The sequence below is a fragment of the Eumetopias jubatus genome, unplaced genomic scaffold (genome assembly GCF_037043125.1).
Source record: "Eumetopias jubatus isolate StellerSeaLion01/CBP00866 unplaced genomic scaffold, mEumJub1_p1.0 scaffold_14, whole genome shotgun sequence".
In the NCBI taxonomy this organism is placed as follows: Eukaryota; Metazoa; Chordata; class Mammalia; order Carnivora; family Otariidae; genus Eumetopias; species Eumetopias jubatus.
In genome coordinates, this window is record NW_028274820.1 from 84659303 (window position 1) to 84678543 (window position 19241).

The 19241-nt window shown below is 43.2% G+C and overlaps 2 protein-coding genes across 2 annotated transcripts in view; one reads left to right on the forward strand and one right to left on the reverse strand.

The window, feature by feature from the left end:
- SND1 (staphylococcal nuclease and tudor domain containing 1) overlaps nt 1–19241 on the forward strand; it is a 410120-nt gene that overhangs the window by 255767 nt on the left and 135112 nt on the right. The window contains exon 15 of the mRNA XM_088018648.1: nt 5877–6018. Coding sequence (XP_087874774.1) covers nt 5877–6018 — 142 coding nt within the window. The remainder of the gene's footprint in view (nt 1–5876; nt 6019–19241) is intronic.
- LRRC4 (leucine rich repeat containing 4) overlaps nt 5675–19241 on the reverse strand; it is a 91633-nt gene continuing 78066 nt past the window's right edge. The window contains exons 3-4 of the transcript XR_015766803.1: nt 7307–7514; nt 5675–5801 (exon numbers count right to left, since the gene is read on the reverse strand). The gene's annotated coding sequence lies outside the window, so the exon portion shown is untranslated. The remainder of the gene's footprint in view (nt 5802–7306; nt 7515–19241) is intronic.

The following is a 19241-nucleotide window of genomic DNA, read 5'->3' on the forward strand; positions in this document are numbered from 1 at the left end:
ATTTCAGCTGGTTAAATTTGGGAAATTGAGAGTCATTCAATAAAAGAATAATATCTGAAAAGCTAGTATAGAATTTTTATTTGATAAAGAAGTGGATATTATTTTATTCACATTAAGCCATATCATATGATTTTATTTCAAGGTAGAAAAGAAATGTCAATCGGGATATGTACTTAGCAGTACTTTTTTTCTTTATTTGAACAAAATATTTCCTCTATATAGCCAGTTGAGGATGGCATCATGCTTTCCTTGAGCCATTGCCTAAGAATTAATACTTTCTTATGCTGCTTTTGTGAAACCAATAAAATTTTTTCTATGCTCTTCTGACCTCATGATTTTTCTCATCTAAACTATTTTCTGCTTTAATTTTTAAAATACTTTAATTCACTGAACAGTTAGAGTGTTTATCTAAAGCATGAAAAGTGCTTCATTTTGAACTTGTAACTCTGAGATACTTACAAATTAGTTGACTAGGAAAAAGGTTTTCTTAAGTTAAAAATTAAAATTTTGCATAGGCTACCTATGTAGGCCAATTTTTTTATTTTTAAATTTTAGGTTTAATTTATAAAAATGTATCATTTGTAGAATATAATTCTATCAGTTTTGACAGACATACATTGTGAAAAGCAGTATAAACATGTAATCATCACCATAGTTAAGACAATAGAACTATTGCATCATCCCAGAAAATTCTTCCATCTCCTTGGAGTCCTTCCTCTAGTCGCTGGCAGCCACTGATCCATTTTCTGTCCTTATACTTTAACCTTTGCCACAGTGTCCTATAAATGGAATCCTGCATTTGAGAGCCATCCATGTTGTTGTTGCCTGTATCCTTTTTATTGCAGAGTATCATTCCATTGTGTGAGGGTACTGCAGCTGGTTTATCCATCCCCTGTTGAGGCACCTTTTTTTTTTCTTGTTTCCTTATAACTTTTTCAGTAGGAGTCTTTTTCTCTAGGTTTTCTGCTATGTTCACTTCATTCCTGTTAAACACGCGCCTCACTGATGTTTATGCCCCTAGTTCCGTCACACACACCTCACCATGAAACATTGATAACCAGCTAGGGAAGGTTGGTTTCAAATTTTTAAGTGCTTTGTGGTAAATGTTGGAGCTGGAGGGCATTCCCAAGTATCTCCCCCCAGGGTCCCATTTATATCAAGAGATTATCATGCTGTACAGCTGGTTCCTCACAGAGACTCACAGCCTCATTAAAACGTCAGTGGGGGCCTTAGAGCCCAGGTTGTGGAAAAGAGGAAGAGCGTGGAGTGATGGATGACTTTTTTGCCTTTCTGGTGGAAGAGGTACTTACGATTTGTCTTCCACATAGCCACGGGAAAAATCCTCCTGGTCTGGGGAGCCCTGAAAAGATCTGTAACTGTGGCGGTGAATTGTCACAGTACAGCTTAAAAAGCGAGTGTGTTTGGGTCCTATCCTTAGGTATTAGTTCTGATCTCCACGCTCTTTTTTTTTTCTTCCCTCTGTATCTGTTCTTTTGTACACAGAGCTTCTGCTGCTTCAGTATTAAGATTGGTTGGACCCACACAGCAATGTGCTTTGGAGGCCCAGCCGCAGGCCGACCCTGTAGAGGGGATGGTCAGCGCTCACAGGGGAGAAACCTTCCTGCTTTCGCTGCAGTGGCCGTGCAGGACTCGGTTGTACTGCCAGGCAGCTTCTTCAGGTTTGATGGGCCTCTTTCAAATGTGGTTTCTCAAGTGCTGGTGGAGTACCCCATGGTACCCTAATAAGCTCTGCATGTATTTGTTTTTAGTTCTTTTTGCTATGATGTTAATCAAAGAGTGATTGTGATGATGAAAACTAATCAGTGAGCTTCATTATTAACAGCTCCCTTTTGAGACTTGCCCATGATAATCCTGATTAATGGCTAACTAATAGGTTTACTCTGATTCCCATTTCCCTGTGCTGTTTTGTATGTTGTGATGTTTGCTTCTCACCACTAACCATGTTTATGCCTACTATATGGGTATTTTCAGTGGAAAAATCATAGAATTCACTTTGCTAACATCAAGTATAAACTGACAGCCTAAATCCTGTTCCAGAATTCACAGAACTTTGATTTATGTAAGTTCTGCTCTTCTAGGATGCAGAGGACACGGGCATCTAAGTAGCGTACTTGTGGGCCTTGGTTTTATGCGTGCCATATAAGGATTCTGCTTCCTCTGCCTTTCCCCCTGCCCTTCCCCTGCCCTCTTCTGTCCTCAACTTTCCCACTCTCCCAAACTTGGTAGTTCATCGTACTAAATTATTTTCAACATGTGCTTGCTTATACATCATACTTTGTAGAGACAGGTGGCAGTCTACCTGCTGAAGGGAATTTCTTACAGGCATCGACACATGTAATCTACATTTGGAAGAGGTTTGGCCTGACAGACCAGAAATGAGGACAGAGTAGGGGTGTATAATTAAGGTGTCTTTACAATCTTTCCCTCTCTCTAAGGATCATCCTGCCTTTCTTTGGGGTCATTCCAAGCCCCGTTCCAGTAAGTCTGAGGTATAGATATTAGCATCCTTTGAAATGAAGTCACCCCAGGCACATTTGTTGCATCATTACTTTCTCAATTTCAAGGTGTATTGAGGAGGCAGAAACATTCCTTAAAGAGATGCTATCCACAATAGCAAGTTAAATGTAGCTAATGCAACCTTAAATTAGCTTCTCTAGGATTACAGGAAAATACTTATGTGTGGTTTGTTTTGGAGCACAGGTAATGTGAAAACTAGCAGTGCAACAAAAAAAGACTTACCTGCTCAGAAGTACAGTTGCTTCTTGATTATTTACACCAGTGGAGGGGAATATTGGTGCAGAAAACTGTAGCTAATTTATCTGCTTGGATTCTCAAGGCCTTGAGCCAATGTTATGCCAGATAACTATGGTGAGTAGACTCCCAGGCCTCATGTACATGAGTCACAGCATGGAAAACCTGAGGATGAGAGTCTCTGCAACTAGACTTCTAGACAGAAATACTTGATACTGAATAGTCTTACCTTGAAATGAGCCTTCTGTGCCTTAAGTCTCAATGTTGTTATCTCTTTAAATCTGAGGCTTTTTAAAAATACTTTTTGGAGTTATAAGGTTATAAAGAAATCTTTGATTTCACTAAATCTCAGTAGGTGCTGCTTCAGGATTGTTGGGGAATTTCAAATGTCATCTGAATGTTGTCATTTGAACTTGCTCACTTTATTGTCCTTAAGACCCACCTGGCACCTTCAGTTCCTCAGTGGGGCCTAAACTGCTCTCTTAACACTGTTCCGCATAATCAGGTTTTCTCTTATTTACCTAGTGTTGAAACTTAGAAGTGAGTGTAAGAGACTGAAGCACATGGCTGTACTTGCATGGGCTCTTTGGAAGGCAAAGCAGAGTTTAACCACATTCAGTCAGTTTTATGGTAATAACTATCAAAACTCCTAAAATAAATAATTCCATAGCTAAATTAGCAGGGAGTGATGTATGGCTACATCACCTGAGGGAACTTGTCAGTCTGACTTACCAGTCTTTTCATATGAGCCACTTAAACAAATTTTAAAGGTTTCAAGGATTTTTGTGTTGAAAAGGAACATGCCAAGCAAGGGAAGCGCTTAAGATGACAAGGAAAGACAGACACCATTGCCTGTGATGGAGATTTGAAAGAGCTGACATCTGGTGCTTACATTTAATTTAATTGACTTCACAAGAATTTTTTTACTCTTAAGAATCTATGAAGTTGGGTGAAATTTTGTATCTTTTCCCTTAACGGGTGGTTCATAGGCATATCATCTTCAAGCATTTGGAAAGATGAGGGAGCTCCATGTCTTGCCTTGCAGTTTGGCCTCTGGAAGTAAACATGGACAATTGTGGTAGGCTTTTAAAATTTGTTTTCGTGCCTTCAGTTGTCATAGTTGGCTTTCACTTCTAATCTTTGTCATAATCAGTGGCATGTCATATTCTCTTTGCTATCTTCCCATATGTTGTTGTTTCTGGATTAGGACTGTTAAATTGTAGGCTGAGACTTAGGAAGAGTCAGGAACTTTTTGTTTAATTACATGGCTGATAGTAAGGTACCTTGATTTCTCCTTGGTTCCCAGTCTGAGAAATTCTCTTTCTTGGTAAAGTAGGTAATCATTTAGCAAAATAGGGTGAGAATCTGCTCCAACCTTCTTTTTGTATTAATACCTATGTGTGTGTGAGCTGCTCACCTTTTTTTTATCTCCAGATAAATACATCCATGCGAGCAAAAGTCTGTTTCTGAAAAATATAGATTACTGCAGTTTTGAGGGGAAAGGTCCTCTCTTCAGAGACATTAAGTTGCCTCATGTTTTGCGATAATCAGTTTAATAATTGTTGTTGACTTACTGGTTCGGCTCATGAATAATGTCCCAGATTTAGACTAGTGTGGCAAAAGGATTTTAATCCGGTAGTGCTTTCTTTGCCATGGAGCATTTGTCTTGCTTGACTGTTCTGGACTTCAGCCAACTGCCAGAAAGGCCTTGTCCCACTGTATATGTAGAGTAGAATATGTGGTGCTTAAGTGTTCACTGGGGGAGTTCCCAACTCACTAAAGCTCATTGTTACCTTACCTTTTACCAATGTGCCATTAGAGACACTGAGAATGGATGACTGTCTCTCCTTTTCTCTGAGAATCTGCTTGAAGGGAAGGATGAATCTCATTACTATAAATACTGTTTTCATCCCAGCCTACCTCACTGCTTCTGAATGAGAGGAGCCCCTCTGGCTGCTGTGAAAGCTCTCAAATACTTGATGGCTTGTTAAATTTTCATTATCTAATGTGCATTAATTTAGATACAGTAGCTCTGTTGCTAGGAGCAGAGTGAGAAAGGAAGAGCTTGGCGGAGTGCAGACTGCTTGTGTCACAGGAGTCAGGAAAGTGTGCAGAGCTTGCTGTCCTCAGAGGGAGTTTACGGGTTCTGCTGGCTGGGCTGAAAGTCTCGGAAATTCTGACGTCCCCTGACTACTCCCCCAGCACATGGACTGTGATGTTTTGATGCTTGCTTACTGTATCATCTGTTTCATTAGCTTGAAGGACTGAAAGGATTTGAAGCTCTCTAGATGAGAGCTCTGTGGTTCAAAATGTCCGAGGTCTGTCTTGAGGGTAGAGGGCGTGCACTTTGTGTTTTATGTTTAAAAAAAGTTTTACAGTGCTATTCGGTTTCATGTGTTTTCCTGTTTCTATAATTGTTCATGCTGACATGATGTGGAATAGGTCCCCATGGAGCATGTCTTACTGTTAGAGATCTCCCAGGCTGGGAACAGAACAGTCTGCCCAGGTCCCAGCTCACCCCTGAAAAGCATGTAGACCAAGGCTCGCTATATAGGCACCCAAAGAAGGCTGCACTCTTGATGTTCAGAAACAATGAGCCTCTGAATCTACATAACCCATTGATGGTTAAAGATGAACTACTTTGGGTTTCTTGGGAAGGGACTTTATGTAACACAGCCTGGGCATCACCTTTTTTTTTTTTTTTTTTTAATGAAAGTTAAAGGTTAAATTAACCTCCACGAAAGGCTGGTATTAGTCTTCTCCCCCTTGATTTTGTTGAAGGAAGAGAAGCCCTTTTTTGCATCCCGTGAGGAATAAAATTTTCATTTCAAAGCACCTTCCTAACTTGTATATCCATTGAGTGCATAGTAACAGAACAGAGGGAAGCACAGAATGTTCTGGAAATTTCAGATTAACTCTGTTTCTTCTGTGGAAGTCACATGGGTATCTTGCCTGTGTCATAGTTTCAGGGTTGTCTGTTTTTCTACGATTATTCGCTGAGCTCTGTATGGTCTGCCAGACTTTTTGCCCTAGAACAGAGAGAAAGAATCATTTGCTCAGATTTTACTACTTTTTTCTAATGATTCTTTTCTTTTATCCACCAGGATACCCAAAAAGCAAAGCAGTTTCTGCCCTTCCTTCAGCGGGCAGGTCGTTCTGAAGCTGTGGTGGAATATGTCTTCAGTGGTTCTCGTCTCAAGCTATATTTGCCAAAGGAAACTTGCCTTATCACCTTCTTGCTTGCAGGTAAGTCTTGTGTGTTATATGTTCTGATAATTCTTCCCGGAGCTCAGAGGTCATGCTTTGGAGGTCACATGCCCTCCTTTCCCTTGTGTTTTAGATAGGACCTCGAACCAATTTAGGTGTTTTAGTCTCTGATTGAGATGTGAACACAAAACTGCTAGATTTGATCCCTCTATCACTGCAGACCCAACACTGAGCTCTCTTCCTGTTCCTCATTTCTAAGGACATAAGAGTAGAGCAGCTTGAAAAACAACACGTATCTTTTCACAGCCTGGGTGAAGGGAATTCCAGACAAAGAAAAATACTAATGATGGAATTCTCACAGTCGGTATTTCGCATTTGGGATAGACCACCTCTGCCATGTTAGTCATGGGTAGTCCACCGAGGAGCTGAGACACCCTCCCCTTGTGTCTCCCTAGGCAGTACCATTTGTCTTTTATTCTTTACAGCTGTCATTAGGATCCAAATCCTTTATGAAACGTCAAATATGACATTGCCTTCCCAGGCTCCGGCATCTTTACTGTTTCCCTGTTGCACTAAGCTTGACGTGCTAGGGAAAGCCACCTTTTCTTTGCTGACTGAATGCACATCTTTCTTATCCTATCTCTTTTTTAGTAGGTTAATATTTCTCAAGCCAGCAAGACTGTGTATGAACTGTGTTCTTTGAGCAATTTACATTTATGCATTCAAGGAGCAGACTGCCTTATTTCTTCCCCGATGGCAGATAATAAAGTTATTTATTTCCAGTCAGTACTTCACAGAGACTGTGGTCTTTGAGAGAAAGTGTCATTTTACGTCAACACCCCACAGCCGACCCCTATACACACAAACGTTCACTCACTCACAAAGGACATACGTATTCTGCTGTGTTCTCCCGGTGCACATTGCCTTTTCTGTTGATACCCTGCTCCCTCAGCACTCCTTCTGTTGGGATTCTTGAATAGAATTCGCCATGGGGGAAGAGAAATGGGAGCCATGCTTGCTGTCCCCTGCCAGATTGCCTCAGCCTCCTTTTCCTAAAAGGAACCGATAGTTTCTTCTGTAGATAAGGGGGTCTCCCTCAGGCCCTAACTAAATGGGTTGTTATGTGAGATAAATCACTCACTGAACACATGGCCGTGACGTTCTCTGCTGCTGCTGGGCTGCCACTTTCTGGCTGAGGCTCTCTCGCACATTCTGAAGAAGTTAATGATCACTGCGCAGCTCTGCAGGCTTTCTGAGGGGACTAACTGAAGTATGACATGAAGCTCAGGGGCAGCTGCGGAAAGGAAGGGCCAGAACAAATCCATACCTTACTGGAGGGCTGTGCTTCAGTGAGCTGTAGTAAACGGAGCAGTAGCATGGCAGTGTGTGATGGAAGCCATTCGTGCCCTTAAGATTTCTGGAGCCGAGAAGTTTCTTGTCAGTGAATTCTTGTTGTTACAGAGTTGGAAGTATATATTCAACTTCTCCTTTGTTCTATGTCTACAAAACAAAAGCATCCTCTTGGCAGTGTGGGGCTTTATCCCAGAGGCAAACAAGAGAAAAGAGAAAAAGTATTATTCTTTCTGGAAAGCTTGGCCACAGGTCTATAGGGGAAAGAAAACATTGAAGTTCTGGCTTCTAAATTCAAAACTACCTGAACGGAGCCAGCTCAGAGCTTGGACCTATCCTGTCTGGAGTTTTCCTGCAGAACCCTTCTGATTGTACTTTCTTTGCCATGGAGCATTTGTCTTGCTTGACTGTTCTGGACTTCAGCCAACTGCCAGAAAGGCCTTGTCCCACTGTATATGTTTTGCATAAGTGTTCACTGGGGCAGTTTCCAACCAACTGAAGCTCAGACACAACGCAGCCTGGTCACTGAACTCCACAGCAGCCAGTTCCTGTGTGTACTTGGCATTATTCTAAGTTTAGCAATTCGAAAGACAGTGCCCAAGTTAACTTATATTCTGAAAGATAGATTACCAATGCAAATACATGATAAAATATAAGCTTTTACATTTTTCTCGTGCCATACTAGATGCGGTTATATTCTGCATCTTCTGATTTCTTTAGAAACCTGGCAAGGATACCGGACAGGGGAAAGTAAGAGCACACAGACCTCAGTTTGAATCACGGCTCTACTCTGCACAAGCAGGTGACTTTAGGGAGGTTTTTTACTCTTGAAGCCTTAGCTTAGACATCAGTTAACTGGAAAGTCTTTCTTGCCTCTTAGGATTTTTGTGAGGATTTAATGAGATGTGTAAAGGGTTCAGAACAAGCCTGCCATAAAGTAGATTATCCATAAATATGTTTCCTTCCCCCTTCCTCTCACAAAGACTTGGTGAATTCATAACTAGAGCTCTTCTTAACTCTTAAATGGAACGGCATATTGTACAGTGTGTGTGTGCACATAGCAGAGTCTCTACCATGGAGACTTTGACCCTATCAGTGGAAATAAATCAAGGAAAGTTGCTGTTCTAGCCTCCTCCTGAATGAGCAGAAAGCTCACTGATAGGAAGGCTACTGGCTTTTCCCTTTGAGTTTAGAAAGAGGAACTCTGCATCCTGGTAAGACATTGTCCTAGGTCTCTAGAAGCTCTAGAGGGAAGACAGACATGTAAGCAAACTGCAGTATTGGGCTCTAGGTGAAGAGAATTCTTTATAAGGCACAGAAGTAACACAGAGAAGGGAGTGATCGGTTACTTAGAGGGAAATCAGAGGTTGTCTGCCTGAGGAGCTGCCACCTGAGTTGCTTTTGAAGGACAAATAGGAGTTGGCAGTGTTGGGACAGGAGGGGAAAAGGAGGAAGAGGAACATTCTAACTAGAGGTTAACAGCATGTACAAAGGTGTAGAGGTATGATCTTTCCTGGTGTGCCCAGGTAACTGTGCCCCCTTTGGTATTGGTGGAATATAAGGAGTGAGGGGTTGGGGTGGGATGCAGCTAGAAATGCACACAGGATATACTGTGGACCCTCAGATTCACTCAGGGTATTGAGCAGGAGAGCAACATGCTCGCACTTGTTTTAAGAAAGTTTATTTTGGTGAATACATTGGAATAAATGAGGCTGGAGACTGAGAAAGCAGTTACAGAAGCAAGAGGGTTAGAGGCCTAAAATCTGGCAGTGAACAAGAGGAGAGGTTGGACAACTAGGAGGAAGACTTGATAATTCAGGGAATGATTGGATTTTTTTGGTCAGAAATAGGGGTGACATTGAGTGTAGGAAGGAACATAACTCACCCAAGCCTTGAGTGTTTGGGTGGACTGGGATATCCACCAGCAAGGGCAAAACCTTGAATAGGTTTTAGAACAGATAATTGGTGGTTGGAGGATTAGGTGGAGAATCCTGCATGTTCAGGAAGCCAAGAGAGGAAAGAAGTCCAAGGAGTCGGCACTGTCAGATTTTACCTAAAATATCAAGTCGGTAAAAACTAGGAAGTGATTTTATACTGTTTATCAATTAGTAAGTCACAGATGACCTTTGTCAGTGCAATTTCATCAGAGTTGATTCAGCTAAAGGCACATTACAGGCGATTAGGGTGTAAATGTGGGAAATGAGGAACAGAATCAAAAATAGAGTGCTCGTTACAAAATTCTAACAGAATGCAAACGGAGTGCATAAAAATGAAAGCTAAGGGGTCACACTAACATTCTAAGGATGTCAGCAACTTGAATACTTGTATAACTGTAATTCTTAAGATTGGAGCAGAATGTGGCATTGAGTTGGAAAAGCTATTCGGTATACCTATTATTTTCATAATACCAATTACAGAAGTAAAACTCAACAAAATCTTCTTGGCAAATGAGGATATAAAAAAGACGGAGTGAGAAAAAGTATCATAGGGAACATGAGACACACTGGTCTGAATCCTGAGAAGAAGAAACGAAGAAAGACTGCAAGGAATTGATTGACAGAGCGATGAGCTAGAGGAGACAACAGGAATGAGATGACTAGAGAACAGGGTGGAGGGAGTATCCTTAGAGGAGGGCCCCTTGGTCTTCTGGGACCAGCTACAACAAATGCTGAAAGTGAGTGTAGACACAGACACAGCATCCACATTGTGGGGTGGTTCACCTGGACAGTGAACCGCGTGGCACAGCTTTGCAGGTATCTGTGGGATGTGCTCTGCATCATGGAAAAATGGCATTCTGCTGGAAATGATGTCTCTCTGCAGCCAGGAGGGATTGTGATTCTCAAGGGGAAAGTCAAGATAATTGTTCAGCAATCCCGTATGTGCTGCTCTCGTTAATCCCAGCCTTTCAGAGAGCCCTCTGGACTTCGAGGTGGGGTGGACATTTTCCATTTTTATGTCGCCTTTTTTGGGCAGACGGCCCCACAGCTTGATAGGGAGTGGCATTTGGCCCGAGCCAGCTGGCCTCTCTGTCACGGTTCCTGCACCCCTGTATGTGGAATGATTGCTTGGTCAGATGGGCTAGCAGGTGGGGCTGGACAAAGTCAGCTGTAGCTGACAGGTCAGTGCCTCCTGGAAACTCTCACCCTTTAGTCCTTTGAGCACCTGGCTTAGGTTTGGTCGGTGAGCAGGTGACCTTACAGCATCAGAACAGAGACTGTTGACTTCCCCTCTGCCGCCACTGTGGCCTCCTCCTGTGCAGACTTATTTCTGTCGTGGAGGCAATCAGAGCCAGGTCTTGTCCTCAGTTCGCAGGGAAGCCAAGATCCCCGGGCAGCCCACATTTGTTTGAAAGCATCCTTTTTCCTCATCTAGCATTTAGTGTGTCCCATTTTTTTCCTCCCATTAGAACCAAAGCAGTTTACCCCCAGTCTTTATTTTTCATTTATTTTCACTTGTTTCACATTTTAGTTTCTTGTCGAAAGGATACTGGGGTGCACATATTTGCATATCACTTGGCCTTTGATTCACATTTTTATTTAACAACACCATTGGGCATGATGGGGAGTGTGTGTCCTAGTGCTATGTATGACCTTTACAGTACATTTCCTTATTTTGATGGAGAAGCAGGCCCCTCGCTGAGCAGGGAGCCCGATGCGGGACTCGATCCCGGGACTCCAGGATCATGACCTGAGCCGAAGGCAGTCGCTTAACCGACTGAGCCACCCAGGCGCCCATACATTTCCTTATTTTGAATTACTCTCTTAGCTCTAGGGTATCTGGGTCATGCCAAGGGCATAGTTCAGGAAGTAGTCCTGTTGACTAAGGAGAGGCAGGTATCAAGTTTGCCTGTGAACCAGCTGCCTGAATTGGAAGAGAATAATAATTTGAGGTTTCAGTGCAAAGTAATCTAAGTAGTCTCATTTCAAGTATTTGGTTTCTTCTGCTAAGTCACTGAGCCCACCCCATATGCATTTCCATGTTCCTAAAGCTAGGACAGCAGTATGTATGAGGAATTAGGGACTGCGGCAGGTTGAGAGTGTGGGGGAGTAGATGTCAGTCATCTTGGTTGGATCCCATGGTACAGATCACCTAGAAGGCAGCAGCCACCTGGCAGGGGGTTCCCATGTAGATCACAGCAGGTGACTTTTAATTAACCAGTTGCCTAGTCATATGAAACAAGACTAGAAAATGAGACTTCCCTTCGCCTGCAGGCCCTTTGGCATTTTTCAATTTTTTTCTCTCTCTCTTTGATTACAACTCCCCCACTGGAGCTGCATTAAGACAAGGGATGCAATGAGAAAAAGGTTCTAGGTATCTAGGTTTTGGTAAATTTCAATAGTGGTCATGTGCATGATGGGTAAATTAAAGGTTCGGCTGTGTCCTTCCACCCTGAATGCCTTTGAGGAAAGTATCTCATGTCCTTCTTTCTTTTTAACGCCTCTTCTCCAGCTAGTCCTAATAGGAATACAACTGCCTGTTTCAATAGACCGAAAACTGGGGTGCCTGGGTGGCTCAGTTGTTAAGCGTCTGCCTTCAGCTCAGGTCGTGATCCCTGGGTCCTGGGATCGAGCCCCGCATTGGGCTCCCTGGTCGGCAGGAAGCCTGCTTCTCCCTCTCCCACTCCCCCTGCTTATATTCCCTCTCTCGCTGTGTCTCAATCTGTCAAATTAAAAAAAAAAAAAAAAAAAATAGACCAAAAACTTCTAATGAGAGAGGAGAGGGAAGGTGAACAGGAATATCCTCCCCATCTCCTGGCCCCAGGAATGGTGGATCCCCATTGATTACCAGTGCCTAACCAAATTACACAATTAAAGCCAATGTATGTTTAAGTGAGAAATCCCATTCTGCTATCACAGAGGTGCTAATGAATCAGGCTGTTAGGTGGTTGTGTTTGCTGGGCTTCTATCCTTAATTAAGCAATTATAGGGTCTGCTGATACTTATGAATTCCTTTCAGATGCTTTAATTGAATTGCAACTTAATGGGTATTTGTAAAGTGGGGTATTTTTTCTCTTGGGACTTGCCAGTTTGATTCCATCTCCACCACCTACTTGCTTTCAGTTGGATGCCATTACCGGAAATGGGCAGCTTGACATGAGACTTTTCTGGAGCAGCTCTAGTTTTTCACTTTTAAAGATACCATTATATGAATTTTATGAATTATGTTCATGTCAGGAGGTCCCGGAGAATCACTCGTTAGGAAAGCATTAGCACAATAAAGAGGTCGGGGAGCCTTTTTTAATGAGGCCAAAATTTTGCAAGCCCACTATAAGAAAAAGCAGTCTTTGATAGGTAGATTGTGGGTGATGCATAAATTAATATAGTTTCTGCTTTCTTGAATAGCTTTTAGTCTAGTAGTGTAGACAGCCATATGAAAAACTTGAACAAGGAAAAATAAAGTATAAGCAACATACCGTCAGAGTGCAGAAGAAAGAACAATTAATTGGGGAATGGCAAAGACTTCACAAGGGAGGTGGCATTTGAGCATCCAAGACCGGGACCATTTTCTTTTGGCAGGCTAGGTGTGATTCATCTAGGCAAAACAACTTAACCTATATCATTAGTTCTCAGGAAGAGTAGCCTAAAAGAAATGGAGGTACTCATCAATCATTTTCCTCTCTCTCTGCCTTTGGACGTGTAAATCTGCTCTTCTGCTGTTGAGCGTTCAGTGCCCTGCCTTCCGCTGCCATCTCTGCTCGCATACCATACCACCACCCCTGCTCACGTCACGTGGATGAAAGTGCAGGCCTACCAAGATAGCCTGATTATCTCCCATCTTTAGATCGTGAATCATCCCCAGAATGAGCCTCATCGTGTTTGTGGGTCATTCAGTGGCATGGCTATTTAATAATTTATTTCCACTGGTCACTATGCTAGGAATTTAGAAATACATAAGTTCTAGGCTTCAAGCAAAATAGTTGTGTCTACTGAGATGAAGAAACAAAATACATTTTTAAGAAGGCTAAGAATAAGAGAAACATGCCTTAAGAACCATATAAATGAAAACAACTCCGATTTTTATAAAACATTAACAGTATATATTGTGATAACTGTCCAAAAGGCTAAGGCAATTCTGGTTTCTAAGCCAGCAGTACACCATCTGGAGAGGGGTGGAGTTGAGGGCTGGTTCAGCCCAGGTCAGGGCAGGCCTGGAGTGTGATCTTCTCTCCGGGGACCACCCTTTTGGGAAGGAGATCAGCAAACTGCGGAAGGATCAGAGGAGAGTGACCAGGATAGTAAGAGACCTAAAAATGCTGTGACCTGAGGACTAGTAGTAGGAATCAAAGGAGACTCCCAGGATGTAATGGAGTATTTCAGGGTCCAGAGGCAGGGATTTGATCTCCTCGGTAGCCATTTATTTTGGGTTGTTTTTTGTTGTTTTTTGTTTTTTTGAGTCAGAGTAATAAATAAAGACATCAATAAAAATAAGATTTGTTCAGCATGGTTTAATGGCCGTCACAGACCTTGGAGCTAAAACACTTCAAGACGAATTCTTGCTCTCCTGCTTCCTGGTTAATTATTTCCATCAGACCGGCCTGCTTATCTTGGTGAGGTGCTGGGACCTGGGGGTGAGGGAGACCACAAAGCTCACACGGCAGTTGTGTGCCAGCCTGTCTAGAGACCTGCAGCTGAAGGGAAGCACGTTAGCAGTAGCAACCCCTCTGTGGAGCCCATCGGACTGCTGAGGGTGGCACCGCCTCCTAATTGGGATGCTCAGCCCTTACCGTCTTGGTTGGGTTTTCTGTGCCAAGAAAAGAAAGATGTTGATTTCTCCTCAGCTGTTAATGGATGGGCCCATTCATTCCCTCTGGATGGATGGGTCAAAATTAGAAGAAAAGGATCCTTTCCTCCCAAATCCTCGGACGCCTGCCTTCTACTACTGCTTTTTACTCTTGATGCTTTTGAGGGTTTTGTTTTGTTTTGGGTTTTTTTGTTGTTGTTGTTTTGTTTGTTGAGACAAGGGAAAAAAGTACCCCTGGTAGTAATCAGGCAGAGCCAAGAAGAGCCAGTAGAGTGGTGCAAAAGGGTCAGACCTGGGAGCTTTTCCCCTGGGGGTTCCCCTTCTATTCCTTCTCCTCCCCTCCCACCTGACGGTTCTTCTGAGTCTTTTAAAGGTTATCTAGGCTTCCACATCCGTGGGCATGGCGGGTAGGGAATGGGAAGCCTATCTCTGCTGGAGTGTTGCCAGTACCAACACCTGTCTCCGGTTGTGCCCAGATACCTCACTTCTGATTCCATTCTTGTGGCTTTCCCAGAAAAACGCATTTCAGCCTGGACTTTTTGTTGTCATCTTGTCGGCCTATTGGCATTTGTCAGCAGCCATTTGGTAGTAGTGGTGGCAAGCAGCAGCATCCAGGATTGGGCTACTCACCACTACCCCTGCCCTGTGGCGTGTCCCTTTGGCCAGCCTAATAGTACAGAATGCCAGCACCTGGATGCAGGAGAGGGAGTGTAAATGGTGTGGTAATTTGAAATTAAAGGGAAATGCTTTGAAATCTGGTAATGGACAGCCCCAGGGTGAACAGTGCACACTGCCTATAAGGCTTAATCCTGGTTGCTATGGGAACCACCTCTCACATCCCCCGTTCAAACAGAGATATGACTGGGTTGAAAAAAAAAAGAGTTCCTCATCATGAAAAACTATCTTTGCCCCCGAACCCTAGATCCTTGCTCACCTTGGATTCCTTTCAGAAAGCTTTCCTGAGGCTTCCCCAACCTGGTGGGCTGTCTATGCCAGTCTAAGCCTGGCCCTTTGTATTAAATTTCAGTGAATGGCATTAACATGAGAATTAGAACACACCAGGTGCCCAGTGTGGGCAACTGGCCCTAGCACACCCTCCTGCTGCCCCTGAGTGGGCACCAACCACAGGTTTTTACTCAGGGAACCGGATAGAACCACTGGCCACATGTTGCATGTCCTCATGCCTCCTGCCTGTGGGGCTCCAAGGAAGCCCAAGGATCTGCACTCAGTCTCGGGGCCATGGGATTGCTCCCAGATTCTGAGGTAGGGCTGCCAAGCACAGAACTTGTAGGAGGAAAAACAATTCACAGAAGTTCCTTTCATATCCGGAAGGCGTCTGAGACACAACTGCATTCTCTTTCACGTTTTTTCATCAGAGCCCTTCCCCATTTATTTAAATTACCACATTAATCCAGACTTGTTAAGTTTGGGGTTTTTTTTGTTGTTTTGGTTTTTGGGGTTTTAACCACCCTTTGCCTATGATAAAATAAATGAGGTCTGCGTCTCTCTTCAGTGGCTTTTGATTTTTGGACATAAGGCTCCCTTCAGGGTTGGCTTATAGGCTTCCAAGTGGGCTTTGGAGAAACTTTGTCTAAGCTTTCTGGATTCCCTGTAGTTTTTCCTTATTAAACTTGTGCTTTACAATAGTAGTCCTGAATAAACCCTAGTAACTCCCATGCTTACCTTCACTATATGTAGGAAGTTATTTAAATTGACTACTTAGTCTACAACGGGTGGAGAAGTTCCCATTTCCCTGCCCTGGTGTGCCTCCTTTTCCTGAGCTTGTACATCTGCTAGTGATTTTTCTAGGGTTAATTTGGGTGTTTTTATTTTTAAATTGGAACATGGTGTCTGTCTCTTCTCTGTGTGTGTTTTGGATGCAGCCCCTGTGCTAGGCATGCGGTTATTAACTCCACTGATATACCAGTTCACTCATTAGCATTTGCATTTTAAATTACAAGCTAGAGCAGACGACATTTATGCTATATTTGTACCATTGCCTTCTTCATGAATGATGTCGTATGTGCAGGGAATTCAGAAATAACTCCTCTAGGGCCCTGATATATTTTCGTCTCTCTTTCAGCAAACTGCTGTTTCTTTTTCACTCTTGATTCTCATTGTTTGATAGGGATTTTTTTTTTTATTCTGTTCCAAGTTTGGACCTATTTGTGAGTGCTTGAGTGCTGTGATTGGGAAGTGCTAATGACAACCCAACCCTTTGTATCAAAATAGGCATATTGCGTAGAGTGGCCATCTTTTCCTTTTGCGTTGTACTCCTGGTAAGCAGTGTGCTTTGATTAGAAAGAAGGGAATTTTCTCCTCCACAGTTTGGTGGATGGGAAGACACGGTAAAGGGTACTTGTTCTTGCTTGTATTCATGCTCCCATCCCTCTTTTTTATAGTTGATTCATCAGTGGTTATTTATTAAACCTGTTACTGCATGGGGAAGAAAGGGAAACTATATGCCTTCAAGGGGCTTATTTTTGACAAGAAGCATTTAGATTGCACTGCAGGACAGCACATACTATAATATCAGCATACACAAGACCGGGTTGGAGGTGAGCTGCTTAAGTTAAAGTTCAGTCAGTCCTCTTGGGGGAACTATTGCTCTAGGTGGATGGTGACTTCAACATCTTGATCACAAGAACCAAATTAGAAATGCCCAGCCATGGATCATGGACCTGCGAGTGGAGCCTTCCTAGGCATAGGTGTGCCCAAATTAGCCTATGCTAGTGTTTGGATGGTTTCTGACAGCAGATTAGGGGCAGAGCTCTAGCAGATAAGTCTGTGTTCAGGCCATTGTGCTGTTTCTCTGTGATCTTCAGTTTTGGGTCTCTTTGAGTTCTGTTCCAGGGACCCTTCCATTTGGTGAAATCTGACTTTTGAAACATCATGAAAAATCCAGGGAAGTCACGCTGGAAATTGTGCATTCTGGGCAAGCAAGTAGAAATTCTCCAACTGATATAAACAGTTTTTATTCTCCCCTCCCTGCCACCTTCTCACTAAAGATCTCTCACGTAGTCCTCATTCTGCAAATTAGCTGCTGGAATTAACCAAAACATGAGGAGTTGCATTTGAGGTTTGTGATCCAAATACAGGTATCTTAGTTTAGAACCTGATCCCATTAAGGTATGTCATTGCCCCACATGGCATTCATACAATAATAAAAGACATTAAAGGGTAGTAGCATTTTAAACCTACTCTTCATGTTGACCCATTTCATGCTATGAGAATGCCTCATAGTAAACACTGCCACATCATATTCACTATTATTTCCTTAGAAATTAGGTCTTACCCATTGGAATGAGTGGCGGGAGGCTAGTAACTTTTTTCCAGTTCCAAGTCGTACTTCACATCTGATACAGCTCTATATATTTTTCTTTGATTCTGTTCATTAATCTTGTAATAATTTCTTACCTGGAAATCTGCTTGATTCAGTGTTCTCCAAGAAACCGAAATGAAGCATACAAACATTGGAGTCAGATCTCCAAATGGGCTCTGTTGTCTTGTGAGGGGCCCGTCGTCCTTTCAGGGCTTCTTCCATTTAAACATGTAAGAGTTCAGGGATGGTTCTCCTTCACAGCTTTACATTAGTTCCTTTTCCAAAAGCACTCATGAAGTTCTTTTGAAAAGTTCACGAACAAGACGAAATTAAGAATTCTTACCTACTCTGTATCCCTTTTCTTCCATGGAGATGGTCCCTGTTCGGCACACTTATTACTTGCTGTGTACCCAAGTGGCTTCTGTGAGCTCCAGGCTCCAAATCCTTGGGCCTCTGAGCCTCAGTGTTTTCTTTTAGTCTTTAGCTTCTTTTAGTCTCTGTGCCTTTTACCTGGCAAAATTGTTCTCCATGAACTAAGCTGTACCTAACAAGGCGTGCAGAGATAACATGGGGAAGATGAGTGGATCCCTGGAGACTTGGGAGTGCTAAGACTGGAGTCATCTGTGCAGTCAGTTGAAGGTGCATTTGGTCGTATGGTGGCAGGCTTCTAGAGGGCATTCAGGGGGTTCGTTCAGTAGCAAATGCCACTGAACGGTGCTGATGGAAGCAGTTGAGACAGACAGCTCACTAAAGCACCAAGGAATCCCACAGACTGTCTTTCGTGTTTTCATTGCATGTGTCATCCAGGTGAAGGGCTTGACTGCTGCCAGTCACTGCCTGTCCCGCTGAGCTGGTGCTCCAGAGGGGAGGACTGGGGCTGCTTGCGTTCCCGCAGCTGCCCAGCCATCCAGCCTGTCACGCTTCTCGGCCCCTTCCTCCACTGTGTCGTTGGCTTCTGACAGAAACCTTGAATTAAGTGGGTGAGGAATAAACTGCTTGAATGCGTTTGTGCAAGATAGCTTCTCTCACCAGCTATCTGAAGTGCTTTTTGAAATACATGGGAGCCCTTTGTAAGCTGCTTTATAAGCTGTGAAGTCCATTGTCGCTGCTCTCTGCAGCCAGTGTCTCTAACCTAAGTAATGTTGACTTGGATCCAGTCCAGGGCTTGGTCTTGGAAACTCTCGTAAGCAGCAAAGCCGCCCACCAGAGTCCCTAGCAGCTGTTGCAGGTTGAAGGATTTGCAGAAATTGAGATTGCTGTTCCCAGATACTGGCACTTGCCTGGTGATGAATGACCGAGTCTGTGCGAGGGGACTATGTATGCTTTCCTTCGGACTTTTCTTCTCAGCCATCTATTGTGGCGCCTGCTCAATGGCCCCGTTGTGGAGGAGGGCGGCTGAAGGAAGGGGTGAGAGGCCTGCCTCTACGGCCATTCCCCTCCCTCCGTTGGCCTAAACTGAGACATTAATAATAGCTCTTTGATACCCTGAACTGGTTCTGGGGGCAGGAATTTCGTACAGCACAGATGCCAAGGGGCTAAGCATCTAACCTCCAGAGGGTAGAGAAGTGAACTTAACCCAAAAGAGAGTGATGTAAACTTTGTTTTGATTACTTTGGTGTCCTTTTGTCTTAACCTGCCTATCTGCACTAGAATAGCCAGGGAGGTAAGACCGAAGACCAGAAAAGGTTTATTATGATAAAGTCGTAATGGCTAGTGTGTTTATTTCTGATATGATTGCCCCGGAGTGAAATTTTTAGAGGGTGATGCCACTTTGTCTAATTTCTTCTTATCACATGAACTTATGCATATTCATATATGCATATGCTGAAACCAATGTTAGAATGTCATC